Consider the following 15,378-nt stretch of genomic DNA (forward strand, 5'->3'; position numbering starts at 1 on the left):
TACCTTTACCAGTAGAAGTTAATGTCGTGATTTCATATTTGTTGTTGTGATTTCCCTGCTGTCGTGTTTCAATATTTACTGTTTTTATTTGCACCTCAGGGCCATCATAATAACTGCCATGAAATAGGTCACACCAACAAAACAGCAAATATTGAAACACAACAGCAAGGAAAACACCATCCATTGCAGATGATTGATGGATGGTGTTTCCCTTGCTGTTGTGTTTCAATATTTGCTGTTTTTATTTGCACTGCAGGGCCACCGTAGTAATTGCCATAAAAAGGTTACAGCCAGCCCAAAAAGTCAAAGGAATAAAAGAGAGATAACCCAAACGCATATAGCCTCGGCTACAGAAGGTGTTTTGGGCAAACCCACTCCCACTAAAATGCTTTATTTCCAGGACTCTGTCTATTAAAATAGAATAAAGGTGCTCAAGGTAACTGTTGAGCAGCCTGATGAAGAACAGACAGTCGTTCCTTCCTTGCAGTTGAGGTTTTGTTGGCAGGGGGCGTCACCGAGCAGCTCAGGCAGGTGGATCAGCTCCTACTCCAGCGTGTGAGCAGGAGCAGAAGGGGCGACGCGCACTCGGGCAGCACAAGTGAAGTCGGTGGGGTTCAACATAGAAAAGGAAAGGGAAAAACAAAAAGAAAACCTGAATGCTTTTGTTCATATTTCTTTTCCCGTGTTTTGTGAAGTGGATGCAAGGGGAGCTGTGCGTAGTAAGCCGCTGTTTGTAGGCGTGATGGGACCGGGAGAGGAGAGGAGGCTTTACTGGCAGACGCTGCCTTGCTGGTGTGTGCGGCGGACACTTAATTGCAACAATTGAAGACAATTAAGCAGCAGTTGAGGTGCGAAGACGGTGTTTGGTGTCAACTTTTTTTTAAAGAAGCTCCCGTTTGCTGGGGCAGCCGGTGAATGTTGCGCCATGGCGATAAAGACAAGACTTCGAGCCATGCTGATGTTAATATGGATTTTTCAAGGTAAGCTAATTAATTCACTCAACGGGCATTAAGCTGCGTGCGGCTGCACGTGGCAGCCTGGGAGGGAAACCAGAGTCCCGTGGCGGTTTGTTGATACGTTTATGTTTCCAATGGGATTTGTAAGGAACAAATGTGGCTTCTGCTCTTAAACGCTTTTTCCTGTCATCAAACTTTCACTTTTGAACCAATTAGTAAGTTAAAAAGAAACAGCAAAACAACGCAATTTGTCTTAACCGACTTATTCCATACAATAAAAAAATCTGGTGTGACTTTTTAGGGTTAATTGTGATGAATGGAGTCAGGAAATACAATAAAGCAAGTGCAGTTTGTACTGTAGATATATGACCTATAACACAGTCTGCATTAACGCCAGGTTTAAATCCTGAGTGGCTGTAAAGGCACTTAAAAGCATCACTCAGATTCATATTATTGGCAGTTAGGAGCAGCTATTAGCCAGCTGATGTCAAAGATGTGCCAATCTGAAAAGAGTCCCCCTTTCTTTCTCTCCCTGTCTTCCTCCAGCCACATTTTGAATTCAAATGCAGGGACCAGCATGCAGACAATTCATGAAATATGTAATTTTTATTGCTGTGTCTGCTGGTTTTACCAGAGGTCCCCTCTTAAGCACACTGCAGAGTACTCTTCATCCTAAGAGGGCATAATGTTGTTGCATGGTTGACTGCTCTGAAGGAAGGCAAGTGTTGTTGCTTTATAGTGATTGTCCCTTCTGAGGTTGGAAATGACATAAAAGCAGGAGTCTACCTGAAGGAGGAGAATGTTAAATATTCTGGGGGAGGCATCGCTGCTGTCACATTGTGGATCACGTCAGGTCATGAAGGTGTAAAGTCCTGGACCCAGTACTAGCTTCTTACTGGTGTGCATGCACGTGATAAAACTGATGTCAAACAAAAAAGACATTACAAATAACATGTTTTGATTTTAGTCTGCAGTATTTGAATATAAAGACTTTTTGACATATTTGACTGGCAATCTGTAAAACTGAGATCTTCCGCAAAGAATAAAGTACCTCTTTAAATCGTGTTAACGATAGATGTGCTCAAAAGGTTTTGCGAAATTTCAGCACAAATAAGGCATAAAAAAATGACCATTTAAACAAAATACCCAATAAGTCGATCAAGAGGGGCCAGCCCTACTGTCAAAATTATATTTGTAGCCAAAACTGAGGGCCAGCTGGATGCTTTCACTTTTACACCATTACAAACACAAAAATATTGACGTGTTAAATCCTCTTAATCCCCTTCTTTCTTATCAACACAAATTCTGTACTCAAAGAAGCCTTTAAGGCTCTCCTGACTTGGCCAATCTCACTCCTGTCAACTGTGCTGCTGCAATATTTCTTACCAGATGTTGGCTTTCCTTCAGTGTAGAAATCAGAGATGGTTACAGCTTGTCTTTTATGTCAGGATTTGTTCAGTTCAAATTTAGGTTTCACTGAGGAGCAGCAGCTGAAAATACAGAAAGGTGGTCTTTATAACCATCTTTAACTCACTTCTGCTTGCTGCAATGACGTAGAAAGTGTGCGAAAGAGGTCACCTGGCCTTAAAATCTGTGTTGTTTGTATGGGTTTCTGCATGGGAACCACTGTGACGTGATAGTACATCTGCTGTCCTTTGATTTGGTGCAACTGCTAAATGGAATGATACAAACTCTTTGCGGCTCACTGGCGAGCAACTTCAGCCGCTTCCTCTTTTGATGATTGAATGGATTTAAAAAAAAATGTCCATGATGGATTTCTTTATACATTCTGGCATCAGCTAAGCCTAAAAAAATATAAAAATAAAACATCAATTCTGCCTGTCAGAAACGTAATTTGTGAATCAAGTTTGTCTGTCCTACATGAGTAAAGTAGACCCGGCTGCTATTGATGAAACAGAGCTGCTCATTAGCTTTACCAGATGCTGAACATTTTGACACCAATAAATCACATTACAGTTGTACCATGTAAACACATTACTGCTGCCCATCAGATAGCTAAAGCTGGCTTCCAGCAGTCTGAATGCGGAGTAAGCATACCAACCTCACCCCCCTGTTGTTAAAATGCCTTTCTGCTCGGCCCCTGGCTATTTAAATATCATCATGTCCTCAGCTGATTGTGTTCAGTGATGGCTGGTTCGTAATGAGACGGGAGACACTTGACTCGGGTGTAAGCTGATATTTGCGAGCCAGCTATATCCCTTTTCACAGAATAACTCATGGAGCTTAGGGTAATTCTGATTATGTATCGCATGATTAACTAAACAAGAAATTGGTCGATCGTTGTCCGTCATTAGGACAAACAGCGGTCCTGGCAGGGTGCTTTATGAGAATTATCAGTGCAAAGCATCCCTCTGGCTGGCCTCAGCAGCTAACAGATTCTGGAAATAAAGAGTCTCAGTCATCTCGAGATCTGGAAGATATTTGGGAGGGCACAAGTCAAAGTCAAAGACAGAATTTAATTTGTACTTCTACTATGGTTTGAGTCTTATATTGAGTAAATAAGTCCATAAAGTGTACTGAACACAAGATGCTTCTTATTAATGGCTGTGCAACTGGTGAAGCGGCTAAGTCAAATATTTTTGAGGGGTGGTTTTACTAATCAGGAGCTACAGTATGTGATACCACAGAAACATGCAGGTCCTTGAATAATACTTTGCATGGGTTTATTTGTCCAGTTGTCTAATGCGGTCGCAAATGTTGACTTTTTATCTCATCTTGTGAAGGGCTAATTGCATGGGTAAAATATGGTCTCAAAAATATAAAATGTAAGTCTCCTTCAAAAACAATCCAAGGCCCACTGTAGGGTTTGTGCAGCATTAAAATGCTTTTATTTGATATGGCAATATGCTCCTTAAAATGAAAGAAAAATATCTTTATTTACTTTTATTTGTTTTTAGTCTCCTTTTCAGTGTGAAATATAGGTCGTCAACATATGTCCTGTGTTCATTGACAAAATCAACACAGAATGACACTCAGTCATATAAATTTGTTCAAGTTATAATTCCTTTTCAGCACAGAACAAGTGTTTTTGAATGTTTGCTTTTTAGTTTTGGGGTAACAAATCAAACAGTTGTCAAGTTGAAGAATGTAATGGTTGTTTTTTTTTACCAGCATCTTCTCAAAAAATGCTCCAATTTGCTTCAGTTGAAAAACATTCAAAGTTAATTGCTAATTGGTAGCCGAGTGATTACATTGCATGCCACAGGCAATATACCCCTTGCTCTACCTCAGTATCCATTCCGCCTCTGTCAAGTAAAGGCAAAATAGCAAAATAGCAAAAAAGTGAAAAAGCCATCCTTCTTCCTCGTCAGCAGAGAGAAAACATCCTGACGCATCTTCTGAGTCACTTTATTGAGCCTGTCTGACGCAAACTGGTAAATTGCCACCAGTTTCCTGAACGATTCCATTTGTTAGACTGATGCATACCTCGGTGTGTGGGGGCCTAATTGATCCAGTCCACATAAAGACCCCCTGCAGAGGGCACAGAGGCAAAAAAAAAGAGCCGCTGCTACCTAAAGGATTCTTTCATGTAAAAACTAGGTTGAATCTAATCATCTCATGCTCGCCACACAATAAAGAGAACAGTGTTTCTACACAACAGCTGCTGCACGTTCAACTTCATTCTACCCCAGTGGCAGTTGCAGTGGTGGAGGTTGACTTGATTGGAGCTTTGCGTGACGGCTCGTTGAGTTAAAGTGACTTTGAGGGCCACTGATTGGAACAGTCAGATTGTGCCGAGTAAACTTTGATGGATGCACAATCGTGTTAACTGACATATTACAGATCTAGATCTAGATAGAACAGATCTTCAATGAACTCCTAAGGTTTTACAGTGAATTAAGCTGCAATTGGGGGGACCGTCTTTCACGCAAAAATATGTAAAGATAATATAATTCTGCACATTTCAGCTGATGCACATTGAAATGAAATGTCCATATTCCGCCCCCACATCAGAGAGAAAAATATGGCACACAAAGTTAAACGGTTACGTTCACAAACTCGTCAGCATTCTTCTTACTGAATGGTTCACTTTGATGTTTGGTGCTGTACTGCATTAGTGATTTGCTATCTGCAGCACTTCTACAGTCCAATAACACTCATGCGTACTCAGTAAGGGTGGTTTTCAGCAGTAGTGGTAACTGTCAGGAAAATGTGTATATCCAGAAGAAGAGGCATCAACCATAAATGTCAAATGTCTTTGGTGTAATCATGTTCTTTGTTTTAGGTGGAAGGAAATAAAGTTCTTTAACAGCGCAGGGGAGTTTTCACAGCTGCCACTAACCCAGGGAAAACAATTAAAGCGAGAAAGTGATATCAAAATTAAGCTGTTTGTCAGTTTACAGTTTAATTAGTTAGGGTGTATTTGAAAGTAGTTGTCCTGCAACAGTGATGTACAGTACAAGGTGATCCTTTGAGTAGGATAATTACCTTTTCACTGTGACAGGCAAGTATTTTTGTCTCTGACTTGAAAAGAAAACGCTTTATATAAATATCTGTGAAGCAATCACCTGTGTTCTAATGAGTTACACATCCATCCATTCATTCATTAGCTTTAACAGCTTATCCTTTAGAGGGTAATGGAGGTGGCTGGAGCCCATCCCTGCCTACACTAGGTGGGAGGCGGTTACACCCTAGACAGGTTATCAGTCAATCACATGGCTGACACACAGAGACAGAAGACAGTTAACATCTACAGGCAATTTAGAGTTGCCAATTAACCTAACCTGCATGACTTTGTGGGAAGAAACCCACGCAGCCACAGGGAGAACATGCAAAACTTGTGTTGTCTATAGGAGTAGTAATATACCATAGCATGTTTAGAAATGCACTAGAAGAAGAAGAGAGGACCATCTTTACGGCTAAACTATGGGGAAAAAATCAACCCAAATGTATAATCTGGCCCTGGTTCCTTTTTATTAGCAGAATAAACTCATTATGTCTGTCAATCACCTCTTCTCCAATTAAAAAAATGTCATTCTGTCTTAATGATATGCAAAACCCCTAGAGAAGGAATCAGCTGATCTGATATTAATACAGTTTATGTGGCAGTAACATAACAGATGCCAAATGAAAAAGGTCGTCTCATCAAATACATTGAAAATGTGACAGGATGCGAAAATAAATTTTGTCAAGACCAGACAGCTTAGATTACTGTGTGGGAAAGACACTTGTTTAGGCCAGTGGTTCCAAACCAAGGATACTGTATGTGGATCCCTATGGGTGTGTTTTTTTGTTTGGCTTACATTACGTCTTCAGATGTGGCCTGTCTGCGGACTGCTGTGTGAACAGCTCACGAATGTGACCCGCATGCGCCACAACAGTGTTTACGGAAGCGAACATGGTAATTGAGGTCTGCGACATAATTTGTATCAATTAAGAGTTCCTTGACTCAAAAGGAGAACCACTGGATTAGACATTACAGATATCTAGCAGTAGTAGTAGTTGTTACCAAGGGACACCCTACTGTATCTAATGCCTTCTGAGTATTGAGATGATGCTTTAACTGTTGGTTTTATGGAGTTACTGTTTCATGTACACCATTATACAATGTCATTTGGTTTATTTGTCCCAGGTGAGAGATGTTCAGCTATTCCTGAAAATGTTCCTTTTTAAAATTGAAGCAGAAATGTAAAAGGCAGTGTGAGGTGTATTAAGTTTTTCCTTCAGTGATTTAAGGGAAAATGTGTAAAGTCCCAGAAACGCTGAGATGGATCCTCCCAGCATGAATCATTAGTAAACCTAAAGCTGCAACCACAACATACTTCAATGGCTGTGTGAATATCAGGCACAGTGTTTGACGGACTACCATAAAGGCTTCTAAAAGGCAGCCGCTGTATAGTCTGTTTATTTAGTTGTTTAAGTCAGTCTTTAAAGCCACTTGCAGGTTGTAGTATAATTAAATTTTAATAATCAAGCACCTGGTGCTGCTGGTGCTGCAGGCTGACAGGTGTGTGTCACCTGTTGTCACCTCTCCACCCACATTCCATCTTCATGTGGCTAATGATGTGGCCACTGGTGACCAGTCCGGTTTGTCCACCGGGGAGATGAGACTATCAGGACACTTTTTAAATCTTCCCACTCTACCAATTAGATCGTCATTTTTGCTGCTTCACAGCGTCTGAATCACAGACCCGCTCACGAAAAAGCATCCAAATTAAGTGTGTTTGCATTCGTATTGGCCGTAGGTTGATCTCATTCCATAAATGATGCATCTCAGAGGAGTGTGTCATTTACACCCCAGGTGTGGGCGACGGTCGTGCTGATTTGGACCCGGTGAACCCTAGGAAAATGGCACACACTAATGAGGTTCATTCCCTCTTCAAATGAGACCACGGTTCTCGGAAAAAAAAACAGTGTGGGGACTTCAGAGACCAGGCATACATGCGCACGCACGCACGCACGCACGCACACGCGCAAAACTATCATTTCCAGCGACATTTAATTTACCAAGAGGCCTTTATCCTAAGATTTGAGACAAAGAAATCCTATTATTGCTGGTGTTCACGCCAGCAATAAAAGTTTCATCAGCGTTTTAAAATGTTTGCTTTTATCCAAAGAGGAAGATTGATTTTCAAGGCTAAAATGCATGAAAATTGCTGGTCTGTAAAGAAAAACATTTTTTTTATATTCTTTTGACTTTGTAGTGCAGGTAGAAACTGGGCTGTCTGGTGGAAGCAGATGAGTTTTTCACTAAGACGCTAGAAGGTTTAAGTCCTGGTTGGCTGTTAAAGTGAAGCAAAAAGAGATGGATATTTTTTCCCCGTGCTGTCAAAGTGTTGGATAGGTTTTCCACCACGCTGTATTGGTGATAGGTTAGTTTTAAAATAGCAGGTGATAGCCCTGTGTGATTTTTAATGTGTAAAAGGGCAGGATTGGAGTGTGTGGAAACAGAGATGAGAGATTAGTATTCATTGAGGAGTGAGAGGCATCCTTGCTCCTTTCTCCTGTTGCTTGACTGTCTCGCCAGATGGAGGGGAGGGTTGTTGTGGCCAGATTAATGCAGGCATCTGGTTTGAGGTGTAACCTGGCCTTACAGGCACGGTTATGTGAGGCTAAATAAAGTCCCTCGGGTCAATCCTGCGGTGATGAGGCAACTCAACTGCACAGGCTGCAGGTATTCCTCCTGCAGATTAAACTGTTAGGTGGTGCCTAATGTTACTCCCTCTCATGCAATGCACTCTTCAAGGAAAAGCTGAACTTGTCTTTCTACTTAAACATCTTTCCTAAATATTGTGACCCTTTTGAATTATAAGGTTCTATCTATAAGTAGTTTTGAGATTAATCATGAACACAAAATCCTTCCATATTGTTGTCTTCGCAAGCAGCATGACTCTACGGACTACAGGGTGGGTTGTTCCAATGTTTTGATTTAAATATCTCAACAATTATCGGATGGATAACTAGGACATTTAATACAAACATGCATCGTTCCCAGAGCATGAATCCAAAAACTTTAGTGATCCCCTGAATATTCTGTGAGTGCCCTCTGCCCAGGACATTTGTGGTTCAGGGTGAAATATCCAGACATCTATTTTATGTTAACTAAGCATATTGAGGGTCCATAGTAGATGTATTTTAAGGTCCCCTGACTTTTTCCTCAGCACCGCCATGAGGTTAACATGTTACAGTGTGATATGTATCCCCCTACGGGGTGAATTGAGTTGATGCCCTGATTTTTCTTCTAGCACCATGAGGCTATGCACCAAAATGTTGACTAGTACTTACGTTTATGTCCAAATACCTGCAAAACTAATGACATTTCCATTAGCCTCAGCTGTACTTTTTGTTTAGTGTTAATTAGCAAATGTTAACAATGCTAACAGAGCCACCAGGAAGTGGGCCAGGCTTTGAAGCCAATTTGACATAGTGGCCAAACAGTGTAATTACTACTTCTGTGTCCATCATGTGATGCCATGGGGCCCAAAAAGACTTTTTCCCGATAGACTTTTATTTATATCAGAATTTGATTAATTCTGCCCTTTTTTTTTTCTCCAAACATTTTGAAAGTCTAGAAGAGCCGCACGATTAAATAACTGAATCTCCATTCAAGTTGGCTGGGACTGATTTAACTGATTCTCGCTAGCAAACTGCAGCATGACATATGAATGAACATTAGAAAGCTAGCTATCAAGCATGGTTGCTAATGATTCATATAAGACCATAGATTAGTTGACATTTGTATCAGTGTCATATGTTGTTGTTTTTTTATTCAACATTTCATGATGAACGTGATTGGCCCTGCGTTCATTCTCAGTGCTGATGTTCTTTAAAACAGGTTAGAGGACGACTTAGAGATATAATCTTTTCTTATTGATGCATAAAAGTCCAAACTAACCGACATAAAATATTAATAAGCCGTCACAGATGCACCTGACGTAAAGAATCTGTTTATAGTTTTAAAGTCAGGATTTTCCATCCTCACATGCTCATCCTGTTGCCTATGTTACACCTATCCCTCCGGCACTGGCCTTTGTCGTTTCCTTAAATCGCCTCGCTTCGTTTTTCAGCCGTGTTTGTTGCAGCAGTGACATCAATTTACTCTGTGGATCAAATTTTCACTCTGTGTGGCCCCTCTGGTGCAGAGGCAATTGCCATTAGAATTAATACCTTCAGGGGTGTTGACGAAAATAGAAACCTACCTAGCAGAATATGAGGCCGAATAGTATTTTATAATCTCAGTGATCTGTCAAACCCTGGAATAATTGTCTCTTTGGGATGACAGAGGATTGGACCCGGGCAGAGTAATGACCTTACCATCACTTGAGGTGCTCCTGTCTGTAAGCCTCTCCAGATGTCATTAGTGTGACCTGGGAGGGTTTTATTAGTGGAGTTCCTACTCGGCATCATCACTAATATTAGCTTTGAGATTCTGATTGCTATTTTTTCCCCCCAGTTTTTGAGAAATGCAAAACAGAACAACACTATACAACACTCTTCCATTTTCACACAGACAATATGATCACAACCCACACAGAGGCAGCTGTGCAAGAGTTCAAATGAGAAGCATTTAGATCAAATAAAAGGATTAGCATTTGGCATCAAACAGTGTTTTTCTACATGGTACTCCAGTTTACAGATTGTGTGGAAGTTCAATGAAATATAGTCAGTTATTTATCCTGCAACAATTACTCATGCTGTCACTGAAATATGTCACTTTCCTTACATTTAGAGCCTCTGTCTGTGTGGTATTTACAAAAATGCCAAGGTCAAGATTTAAACTGTTCTTGAATAGGGTCCTTACTAACCACAGTATTCATTTCCTGTTAATAATCATTTGATTTGAAAATAAGCACTATGAATGAATAATTGATCATATTTTTTGATGTTTTATTAGGAATGAGGATTTAGATTATGGTATTACTAGTATATTAATAGTTTGCAGAGACGTGATGAATCGGCAGCATGTGCACAACGAATAGTGACACCAATGTCACACCGTCTGTTAAATTGAACTGTTTGCGCCGTATTTCACATTGACAGGTGTCATGAGGGGTCGAGCAGAGCACTTTCAATATGCAAACAGAGTTTAAGGGCATTTCCACATCCACAGTGAGCCATAAATGGATGTGGAAATGCCCTTAAACTCTGAGGCTTGTGCACGTGTGCACTGCTCCAAAATAACTGAGATTTATAAAACAGAATCGGGCATACATGTTGCTTTATAAATCTGATGAAAAGAATATTTCTGAATCCGACCAACCTGGCCTGCAACACGCACGTGCAACAAATTCATAATGACATTTTTCCGATAATAATGAAAAAGTTATTCCATTATATAAAAATAAAAAATAAGAAGTGGTTAAGGAACCATTAATGTACAGACATGGATTGTATAAAACACAAACGTGTCAAAACAGCTACAATTTAACTCCATAACTGAACTTTTCTCTGGCACCATGTGTATGCATAAATCATTTGAAACTGTATTAACAGATGATTTGTTTAAACAGTAGCTGGGTGGTAAAGCTATTTGAATCATCAGTTTCATAAACCACTCTGAAAAAGTCAAATGAGTGCTGAAAAATAGCTTTTTAAAATGTCATATTTGGCAACCCTGGAATTAAATTAGCCAAAAACAGGAATTGCTTTGTGAAGCACTCTACTGTATCTCTGTCAGCAGTGTGGCAGCAGACAGTCATGCATGAAGTTACATATATTAGGATCTATGGAGCGAGTCTTGCTGATTTTATATATATATATATATATATTTTTTTTTTTTACAGGAGGGGAAATTTCTCATTTCTATTTCCAGCCCAGAGGTTAGTTGGTCCTCTAAATTGATCTGGCGAACACAGCAGCTTCTAAGAAACCTGCTCACACCTGATAAGCCCAGTAACCATGGCACCTTTACCGGCGAAGCTTAGACATCAAATATTCTTCATTTCAGATGGGAAGGTGGACGTCATCATAAACTTTCTCTGGTATCAAGTCTGCCACTGAAATACAGAATTTATTCTGAAACTGAGAGACGTGAGTGTGTGTCAGCTACACAGTGCTGTATTCAGCCTGTCTTTACTCTACAGACAAGATATGTGAAGAATTTTCTTGAAGATTAAAGGGAAGAAAGAATGCAACATGTTAGTCCCCACATCATGTGTCTATTTTCAAAGTAGTGGGTGAAAGCGAGATAAGTAGGAAGCAACTGATCTGGATGGCTGCAACCATATCTGCAAAAATTAACTAACTCAAGTGTGTATCTGATGTAAATTTACGAGATCAGAGACGCAAAGCATCCCAAACGTTTGGGAAGTCGTGCTGAAACAGTAAACAGTGAGTGCTGTCAATTGATAAAACTACGAGCCGACATGAACATGAAATCAATCACCAGCAGCTTTTCAGCAATAAAGTACCATTAATTGTTCATTTGCCTTATCAGCTTTAATTATAAAGTAAATATATATGTGGATTGTATTTCCAAATTCAATATTCACTTTTTGTTTAGCTGTTTTTTTTTGGTCTTCATCAAATTCTGAGGGTTAAATCGGTCTCTTCAGCTGCTGAATGCTTCCCTAGTTTCCCCAGCTAGTTGCTATCTGGGACAGCCTTCTGTTTTATACTGTATACCGTAGGTAGCGTAAGGTGGGCTTATTACGGAAAACATGCTGCGGTTCAATAGTGGTTCAACATGCCCTCTTTCACTTCCAAAACAATGAGCTGAAAGAGGCTAAAATGCGCTGCAGAGCTGAGGTGAGCTGCAGAATCTCTGTAGGTTTATAACCACAAATGACATCTTCTTAAAGCAGCTTACAGCTTTAATCATTTAAGTCATTTGCTGGTTCCAGCTTCTCAGATGTGACAATTTGCGGCTTTTCTGTTTTCATTTGTCATAAATTGAATATCTTTTAATTTTAAACTGCTGATCAGCGAACAATTTAAGTAAAATTGCGTTGTGATAAACTTATCTATTCCTGCTTTTAATGCTATTTAGTAAAAGTTATGTTTTGATGATTCTGGTTACTGTTCCTCTGTTTTTGTGTTTAGTTTTTTAGAGTTTTTGTTGTGAGTGGCCCCCTGTTACTTATTAGTCCATTCTTTTTATAATGCTTTCTGATGATGCAGTGTAAAATACTCAATCATAGATATAATCCAGAAAAGTGTTGGTGTAAATAAAGATGACATGCTCGTTGTTGTTCTTAAAGTTAATTAGAAGACATGCCTGCAGGCGAGAAGAAGATAAAAGCAGAACATTTTTCACGCACCCTTTTTTAAAATGAGCTTTAGAGTAACAATATTGACCGACAACAAAGCAGGTTAACAGCTGCTTTTAAGAGCTTGAAAGAACAAAGTTGCTGTCCTAGATATAACTTTATCACAGGGATGTATTATTATTCAGCGTTCAGGCAAAAAATAGCTCTTTATGCCGTTAAATTAACCAATGCTCCATTTTCAGATTTCAGAAACATCTGCTGATTTTGTAGCATTTAAGAAAGTATTTCATTATTCATGTGTTCTCCACACTGAAACAAACTAATTGCCCAAAAGAAGGACAAAGTCTGAAATTTAAAGTAAAATCCTGTGGAGTGGGGTCGACTGTCGTGCATTGAGATCCTCTAATCAGCGCACTTGTGTCCCTCACTGATTTGAAATGAGAAAATTAGTTGAGCTGCTGCAGTCACAGAGATTATTGAGCCGCCAAATTAAAGGACACCGTTTTCCCTGCAACACTAGAAGAGTTTTATTTTGAAATCACAGTTGAAAAATACAAAGAAAAAACCATGTAATGGGCAAGGTTTTGAAAAGAAGTATATGTCGTAGAATTAAATGATTTCGGGGTATGTAGGTTTCAGCACTTCTATCACTGTGGCTCTGTAAACCCAGCTGACCCTCGCTTAAACTTTGTCTGGCACAGCGTGCCAGTTTTCCGTCTTGTGTTCTTTCTTACTGATGTATACAGTCAGACCTTTACATTTAAAGAGAACAATATACGGACAGGATAATCACAGCCGATCAGGATATCTGTTTCACAACTCCATGGTAACGGTCATTTTAAGTGAATAACGGATGCAGGTACAATTGAAACTGAAACCATTCAAAATAAAAGATGCATTAGGGTTGAAGAGGAGCAAGAAAATACTCTTTGTTCTGTACACAAAATACATATCAAAGTGAGTACTTCTACCCAGTTACAGGTGTATTTATAATTCTTTTGAGAGAGTCGGGTGGGGTGAGGGGACAGCAGCAGTTTGCCAACACTTAGACCTAATTGGTTTAGCTGAAGGCCCGGACAATGGTTTGTTCCCTCAGGAGCTCGCTTTTCTTCCTCGAAGACTGGTTTTATTAAAATGACTTTAAAACAAAGGTCAGGCGGGCAGTTTGCACCAGGTTAGTGTTTCATGGCAAAAAGACTGACCGCTGCTGTAAAAAAAAAACATAACTACTGTTTTTTTGCAGAGAGATGTAGTTTCACTTGCCTCAAATTACTGTCCCAAATGTATTTTAACCTGAAATACTGGAGTTGATGAAAGTGTCTCTTGGACACTCAATCCAAATGTCTCTTGCCATGCATGCTCTTTGTGTAAAAATAGACCTAACAGAAAGTAATCAGAAATGATACATTCATTTTTTCCTGTACATTTTTTCAGTTACTGCTTGTTATAAGATTTTTGTCATTTGATAACCAACAATATGAAACGGAGGTGTTCCATTGGATATAAAGCCACAACTCCAACTTTTTATAGATGACAGTATTCTGTTGAACTGTAGGTTTTCCATGTAAAAGAACATAATTGATTACACAGAAATGTGATTTGTTGGTGGTGGCAAAGAGATGATGCGTTGTTATACTGGGAATACTATAATTTTACGGATTGTTTTATTCTTTTAAGAGAATAAGAGATTACCTACAGCGTAGTCTTATTGAATAGTTCACAGTCTCAAGACTCAAACTCACCACACTCCTTACCACCAGGTTCCTCTGTCACTATAATGCGATTGTCTCCCAAGTCAAAGGACGGTGGTCATGTTATGATGTCTACTTGTGTGCGACTTTTGTCTATCTCGTCTCCCTCCCTGCTAAAGCCAGCTTGGGCTGATAATAAGATTAGTGCATAGAGGCGGCTTAGCGACCTGACCTAAGAAACGGTGAACGTTTATCCGCGAGGCTGCTGCAGATAGACATGACAGGGGAAAGGGGTCTCAGAGTGGAGGCTGCTGAGGTGAAGGGCCAACGGGCACCATTCAGTCTCAGCACATATGTGTCCATAACATCCCTGTGTGCCTCGCTTTTATTGCCTTTGCAGAAAAACACTCAAGAGCACATTTACTCTCATAGCACACACACACAGACACACACACCCATAGATGTAACAGCAAAAGATGCACACAATTAAATGTTTTATTTTCTGTGCACACAAACCCTCTGTTTACCTCTCCATCCATAATCACCTCCTCCACAACAAAGACATCCTCCATCAGGGGCCTCATCCATCCAAACTAATCAATGCTCTGTTGAACTGTGGTAGAATTAAAGGCTTAACCCCTTATTGCCAACTGTCCACACAGATCTTAACAGAAGCAGAGATTTAGAGAAGGCTCTCTAATACGTATTGTGGAGCATCAGCTACGTACAGCAGCATAAAACCACTTTGATCACTGAGATTCCAGGGTCAAGACTGTGAATCGTTTGTGAAATAGTTGTGTGAAATGTTGTCTAATAGAATTTTGTTCACAGTTATGTTTGTGGTTGCAGCTGCAGAAGCTTTTATGCTAGTTCTTATGAAATAAACAATGAAACAGTTACCAGTTAATTGGTAAACCACAGTGAAATTCTAGACGGTCAGTATTACCATTTCAAGACACAGGTGCAGCAATGTGGGTTTGTTTTTGCGTCAATGAAAAAAATGGCAGAGGCCAGTGACAGCGCTCCGGATATCTGAAGTGTGGTCGTGTTTGCTTAGGAGTG

The 15,378-nt window shown here is 39.9% G+C and overlaps 1 protein-coding gene across 1 annotated transcript in view; it reads left to right on the plus strand.

The window, feature by feature from the left end:
• Positions 1-925: 925 nt before the first annotated feature.
• The window catches only part of esamb (endothelial cell adhesion molecule b), a gene marked incomplete at both ends in the record, with an annotated part of 39,655 nt that continues 25,202 nt past the window's right edge, over positions 926-15,378 (plus strand). Inside the window, one exon of the mRNA XM_083914523.1 lies at positions 926-980. Within this exon, the coding sequence (XP_083770649.1) occupies positions 926-980 (55 nt within the window). The remainder of the gene's footprint in view (positions 981-15,378) is intronic.

This window comes from Echiichthys vipera (genome assembly GCF_963691815.1).
Source record: "Echiichthys vipera genome assembly, chromosome: 5".
Classification (NCBI taxonomy): domain Eukaryota; kingdom Metazoa; phylum Chordata; class Actinopteri; order Perciformes; family Trachinidae; genus Echiichthys; species Echiichthys vipera.